At 45.6% G+C, this 7,161-nt stretch overlaps 1 protein-coding gene across 3 annotated transcripts in view; it reads right to left on the reverse strand.

Annotated features, from left to right (window-relative positions):
* The window catches only part of SLC23A2 (solute carrier family 23 member 2), a gene marked incomplete at its 3' end in the record, with an annotated part of 82,309 nt that overhangs the window by 18,741 nt on the left and 56,407 nt on the right, over positions 1–7,161 (reverse strand). For 2 of the 3 annotated variants that reach the window (XM_080930782.1, XM_080930781.1), the window contains exons 6-8: positions 3,270–3,358; positions 2,280–2,344; positions 514–695 (exon numbers count right to left, since the gene is read on the reverse strand). In XM_080930782.1, coding sequence (XP_080786908.1) covers positions 514–695; positions 2,280–2,344; positions 3,270–3,358 — 336 coding nt within the window. Of the gene's footprint in view, positions 1–498; positions 696–2,279; positions 2,345–3,269; positions 3,359–7,161 lie in introns of those variants that run through there. The other variant, XM_080930783.1, reaches the window with a different exon arrangement.

A 7,161-nucleotide genomic window follows, 5' to 3' on the forward strand; every position in this document is an offset into this window, starting at 1 on the left:
TACATGTCTTCATTAATATACAATACTGATCAACATATTCAATGCATTTGGGTCTATGCAGAAGAAGGACCAACACTGCCCTGTGAGAGATTAGCTTCATCAGAGTGCACAGAGTGATCTGTTGAGATCAATGAGAGCACAGAGGTCCTTCCACAGCATCTCTCGGCTGCCAGCCTCATCCAAACAGCAAACTAGCATGAGGCTTTGTATGACCTCAACGGCCAGGAGCAAGGACCACACCATGAGCAAATCTGATAATTCTCCCATTTGCATACATCTGGCGTCTGCCTTTGGAACAACATAACAATCATCATGTCTCAAACCTTGATCTAAAACAATCAATTAACTAGCCCTGGCCTGGACTGAATAAAATGTAAAGCGTAAGAACATTCTTGTCTTAATAGATTTCTTCATTCTCACACGAGTTAGTGTGACTGTTCTAAGTATTCCACAAGGGTGTTCCACACAGTGGTAAAAACCGTCCCCACTCCTGAGTTCTCATAGAGCACTTACAGCATGGCAATGCCCCAGTGCTTCCCGGCTCTCTCTCCTGCTGCCTGGAAACCAGAGAGGCCAATGAGGGCCACGGTGGGTGTGATGGTCAAGGGTCCGATATACCTCAGCAGAGCCCCAGGCAGGCCAAGGAGGCCAATGACCACTTCTATCAATGAGGACATGATGATAGCCCCCTGGATCTGAAACAGAAAAGGGCACAGTTTGAGAGTGATATCAAACACTCAGAATGTCACCTGCAATCACAACTGACATTTCTTCAAGGCACCAAGCCCTATCATATAGCAGTGTAATAGCTAGGATACTCCCCAGGGCCCTGCAAACAATGGTTTCTGTGGAGGTAACTGAGGACCAGAACACTAATAAGACATCTCTGCTGAGGTAACTGAGGACCAGCACACTAGCATGACATCTCTGCTGAGGTAACTAAGGACCAGCACACTAACATGACATCTCTACTGAGGTAACTGAGGACCAGAACACTAACAAGACATCGCTGCTGAGGTAACTGAGGACCAGCACACTAACATGACATCTCTACTGAGGTAACTTCGGACTAGCACACTAACATGACATCTCTACTGAGGTAACTGAGGACAAGCACACTAACATGACATCTCTACTGAGGTAACTGAGGACAAGCACACCAACATGACATCTCTACTGAGGTAACTGAGGACCAGAACACTAACATGACATCTCTGCTGAGGTAACTGGGGACCAGAACACTAACAAGACATCGCTGCTGCGGTAACTGAGGACCAGAACACTCACAAGACATCTCTGCTGAGGTAACTGAGGACCAGAACACTCACAAGACATCGCTGCTGAGGTAACTGAGGACCAGCACACTAACACTGCTATAAGGGGACTGATGACAAATCTGCTGCTTTCTCCACTGCAGGGTAGGATACAGCTGTCAGCTCTCAGATGAGCATTCTATCAATCCAGCCCTGCAGGATACTACGGTATAGACATCTTTAAAAGACCAAGCTTCTGAAAGACACTGAAAAGACAGTTACTGACAAAAATTCTAACAGAATGTCTATGTCACATCAAGTGACATTTGTACTAAATCTAAAGATTTCATGGGGACACTATGAATATATACACTCATCAGCTATTTTCTGTACCTGGGGACAGCTTTTATCAGCTTTGCTCAAGTGTTCTTTGCCCCCCCCCCCAATTATCTTTAGTTCTTTCAGCAAGCAGGCACGATTAACAACTTGCTTGTTCTGAGATGCCATGTTAGTAACGCTCACCCCTGGGTGTGTTTGTCATGCTGCTTCAAGAGACAGTCAATGGACAGCTCAGAATATGAGAACATTATTGAGAGATGGGGCCTACCTGAAGGAAGCAGACACTGAGTTGTGTGTCTGGGAACGCCATCTTGCCCTAGTCCCTTCTTGTGTTCCTTGCTCTCTTCCTGGCTGCCATGAGCTAAACCATGGTCTCCCTCCCAACCACTACAGACAAAGTCCCGTACGCTGAGCTTCTCCATTTAAGCTGGATTCGCATTCCAACACAACAACAAGACAGCAAACGACATACGGCACAAAAGACCTCTTTTCGCCAACAAGCCTTAGCCATCACACTGGAGGACACAGCAGGCAGGCCTGGGGACTGACAACATGGAGCTCAACAGACAGTATGAGCAGGCATTCCAGTAGCTGAAAACACAAGGCACTTAATAAAAGCAAGTGCAGCTTGTTGGGCACGACCAGCATCGGGGTGGGAAGACACGGTGGTTAGTGCACATCCTTTACCTCTTGGATCCGGGGATGCCAGATGTGTTCCAACTGCTCTGCTGTCCCATTGGCAACTGTAATCTCTTGAAAACAAAAAGGAGAGAGATTTTTCCTTGGAGCGACACTAATGCTCCAAAGCACATATTTATTATAACCATTAATAATTCTTCATTGCATTAAGTATCAACTCCTAAAACTCGACCTGCAGCAGTAGGGCTTATACTTGGAGATGGACTCCCAATACTAAGTAACGAAATGCACTCTCTGACAGAGCTTCTCGGTGTCTCAAAGGCTGACTGAGTGGTGCTACCAGCCAGTGCCAGCTTCACAGAGACCACTTTGCAAACAGCTGCCTGAAATGCCCAAAAGCAAAGCTGTCGGGTTGAGGTTTTAAAAATCTAGGTAAAGTAGGGCCTTTTCCAGTTCCTAAATCAAAATCAATGGTCACAAAGTAACCCCTAGGAGCAGGGAAGACAAGAAAATCAGGAAAGCTTGGCCCCTAGAATCTCAATGTAAACTAATCTGAGAGTACAAGTCTGATTTTCTCATCTTGAGTTTATCAGATTCCGTAGGATCTTTGCAGTCATTACGAAGGGGAATGAAAGTCACTTGCAGAAAACGACAGTAGCCAGATCCTTAAAAAGCAAAGATGTTTCAGAGAAGGGATGCTGATGCAGCGAGAGAGTGACTGTGTAGGTATAAAATCCACTGAAAGAGAGAGGCAGGAAAACAGCACAAATATTTTCATCCTATCCTCATATTTATCACCTCCATTGGCAAACAGAAATGAGGTCATTTCTGGCCCTAGCTTGCCCTAAGGTTAGGGATGAAGAGGAGATGTAAAGACAGAAACAGGCACGGTCCACAGACTGGAGCATTCTGAGCTGCTTATGGGCTGGAACGTCCTCTGCTCAGTACAGGAAGGAACGCTGTATGGGCAGGTGCCAGGCCCCCTTTCCACCTGCTTTAAAGGACCCCAATGACATATGTGGAAGTAACTGCAATTACCTGTGGTGTTACATTTCCATTTATCTAAAGACAGGATGGCTCGAGCAGGGGCCAAAAATGCAAAAGCACTGGCCTGAAACAGGGGTAACCTAAAAGAAACGAGACCAAAACCATGATCACGGCATCAGGAACTACCGAGGTAGTTCACTATTTGACAGCTTAACAGTCTTTCCATAGACACGCAGCACATGAGTAACACAGCCACCCTGTAAAGAATCTCCGTAAGGACCTGACAGCACGCGGCTGGAGCCATAGGTTCTCCCGTCCCCCCTGCCTCGGGCAGTTCCAGGAGACCCCTGTAGTCAGTGCTAACACCCCAATACCAGTTCCTGCTACTGCTTCCTCTCCCCCTGGTCAGTAGGGATTCGGGCTTCCTTCTTCCCTGCTGAGCTCATGGAATCCCTAATAAACACCAGTATAGGTCCCTCCTCCTCCTCTTCCTGTTTCAAATTTTCACATTTCATTACTTCATTCCAAGAGTTAAAGTTTGCCCTAGTCATAAGATAAATATTAAAGTCATAGTAATTATCTATATGTATCCAGAAAGTTGTAAGTTACAATGAGTGCATATATAATAAATGTTCTAATCAATCATATAAAATACTTTTAAAGTATTCTAATACATTCAGAAACCTGGTAAACTCCCATTAAATCTCCTGCCCACATTTTCAAACTGAATGCACCTAATCAAATCGATTGTGCTATTTTTACTAAAAATGTAGACTGTGTCAGCTAAGTTAACAGTAAGCATAAGAACTTCATCACAATTTTTCACAGTATTTGAGGATAAAGTATAACTCTTGCTCCTGCTGTCTACAGAACCAGGAGGCTAAGCACACACCCTTAGATGCCCTGGACAGCCTTGCAGTGGCCTGGCTCATGAGGTGAGGACCCAGCAGCCTCCTGATAAGTTCTGTACCAGAGACGAAGAATACACAGAAGTAGAAGTAGCCCTGGTCAGAGAACAGCTGCTGGGCAATCCCAGAATCCAGTGACATGATCCTTTGTCAAAAAACCCTCCTGGCCATTTTAGCCACAGTGACCTCAGTGAGAACAGGTAGGATGTGGACTGTAAGACAGAGACAGACCTCACAAGCACAACCAGCCACACCCTCCACTGACCATGTGTTCTGGTTACCAGGTTAGAGGAGTCTGGAGCACAGTGCCAGTGATGTGATGGTGCTCAGAGGGGAAATGTACACCAAGGGAAATAGCCACTGACATGGAAATTCCTCACATGAAGTGTCAGAAATATATTGTAAGGATAAAGAGATGTCACTGTGCCATTAAGAGTGGATGTCATCTTGAACAGTCCAAATAACACCATTTTACCACAGCTCCAGACTTCAAGTAAGGCATCACAGGGCAACACAACATAAACATTGAGTGTGTGTGTGTGTGCATGTGTGTGTGTGTGTGCGCGCATTCATATTCATGTTCTTTGGGGGGTTGTCCTTCCAATATAGCCCTGAATGTCCTGGAACTCACTGCATAAAGCAGGATGGCCTCAATCTCTAAGTTCTGGCTACCTCTGTCTCCTGGGTGCTGGGGTTAAAGGTGTGTGCCAGGCCCACAGCACTTAGAAATCTTAATCTCTGCATCTATTGGCTTTCTGGCAAGTGACAGAAGTCAAGGCTCCACTCTCATATTAAACCTCAGTCTGGCCTGGTCTTGGCACCTAAGGTGAGCATTTTGTGTAAGGTCGAGGCTGCAATGCTGACTGGGACTCTGAGGTCCTGAGCAGATGACAATGAGGTCTGCTAAGATGGGCTGTCATCATTTCAAATCGGACACAGGACAAATTATTGGGAAATGCTACAGGAGCATGTGGACAACTGACGGAAGCAACCCTGGTCAGTAGTTGGAGTATTTCCCAGGGAGAATGCACCAGGAAGTCTATCAATGTGCTGTTTGTCTGTCTACAGAACAGCTTTTGATTCTGGGGTGGTGATACCAACTCAGCATCTTTTAAAAGTATTTTATTTCATTTTATTTATTTATGGGTCTGTTTGTATGGAGCCCAGAAGAGGGCATTGAATCCCCTGGAGCTGGAGTTACAAGTGGTTGTGAACCACCTGACTCAGGGCAGAAACTGAACCTGGGGTCCTATGTAAGAGCAGCACGCATTCTTAACTGCTGAGACATCTTTTCCAGCCCCAGATCTGCATTTTTGATCCATTACTTCAAGGTGCAGCTGAGCCTTAAACACCCTGAGGTCCCCAACCCCCTTGTGTTAAATCAGCAGTTTTTCAAACCTGTGGGCCTCAACCCCTCTTGGGAGGGTGTACGAATGATCCTTTCACAATGGTGACCTAAGGCCATTGGAAATATCAGATGTTTACATTACAATTCATAACAATAGCAAAATGACAGTTAAGAAGTAGCAATGAAATAATGTTATGGTTGGGGGTCACCACACCATGAGGGCCTGTACTGAAGGGCTGTGTCGTTAGGAAGCTTGAGGCCACTGCTCTAGATGAAAGGATAACGATCCTATCATCTGAGAACAAGGCAGCCACGGCCAGACACAGACATAGCTAAAAGCATGAAAAAACTTCTGCTGTAGAAAGGACAACAGTCAGTCATCCAGGAAGACTTGCAATTGAATAGGAGATGCTGTGGAGGTGCTGTGGGGCTCCGTCACCTGACCAGTAAGGTTGTCTTAAATGAGAAGCACTGAGCCACATGCTGAGAGGCTAGGAGAAACCCAGGCAAAAAGAAGAAGAGGTGCAAATGGGGTCCATAGGATCCCGGTGCCCAGGAACAGATACTTAGCCTCAGGGGAAGTCCCAGAGAGGGACAAAATGAAGGTAAAAGGGGACCGGTGGCACCTGTATGCAAAAAGTAAAATACTCAGAGGATTAAGCTCTGAAAGGATCACATTGAGGAAAACAGGATATGTGACTGTCACCTGAAAGCTATTCTCAGACTTGAACAGACTGTGCCATAGCTCTAGGTGTGGTCCTTACCTGACTGACCAACTTCCAAGTCCTCTGGTGTTGACTCTGGTGGCAAGCCAGCTAGAGCCAGGACCTGCTCACCTTCTAGCCTCTAATGGTTCCCCTCTATACTGGTCTTTGCATCCTGCCTGAAGCTACAACTCCTTGACAGAAAGATGCGGCCCTGTCATTCACAATCTTATTCCCAGAACCAGCCATAAAGAATTTAAAGAGCTATTTACAAACATGCTTGGAAAGAAATTTTGTTAGACTGAAATTAAAAAGTTAGGCTTTCCTCACACATCGATTTAAAATGCAGCCTAGGTGGGATGTTGTTGAGGGTGAGGAGAGAGCAGAAAGGAAGGAAGCACAACAAATGCCAGCAAGTCTGCAATCTCTGTGGAGGAGAGGTCTCTGACAAAAGGCCCTGTGTCCTGCAGAAGCATGAAGGCGGATTTGCATAGATGGAATTCCTCACTGAACCTTCCTCAGCATAGATGACAACCAAACCTGGTGCAAAATCTCTCACGCACAAGTGAACTCCGCTGGACTCTGGACAGCAGAACAATGGAAAAATGACAACCCCTACGGGGCTCAAACAGATTTGGCTTTAAGGAACCAAGCTTCATGACTGAATCAAGCAACCACCAGGAATATGGACTAGTTGCCGTTGACAAAGCAAAGCAATGTGCCAAAGGCTTCTGTAAACTAGCAACACTTTGGGGTTACTTTCTCATCAGGCATACCAAAAATACTTCACCCACACTGGAGCAGCAATTAGAACTGTCTATATCTCCCAAGAAAAATAACTGTAATGTAATCTACTATTCAAGCATAACTATATTTCTCTAATTGTTTCTCAAGTATTTATAGTTCCCACACCCAGTACAATCCAAGCCTGTATACCACAAGCTAAACATCCTCACGAGGAGACCTCAGTAACTGCTTGTCAC

The sequence above is a fragment of the Micromys minutus genome (genome assembly GCF_963924665.1).
Source record: "Micromys minutus genome assembly, chromosome: 17".
NCBI classification, from domain to species: domain Eukaryota; kingdom Metazoa; phylum Chordata; class Mammalia; order Rodentia; family Muridae; genus Micromys; species Micromys minutus.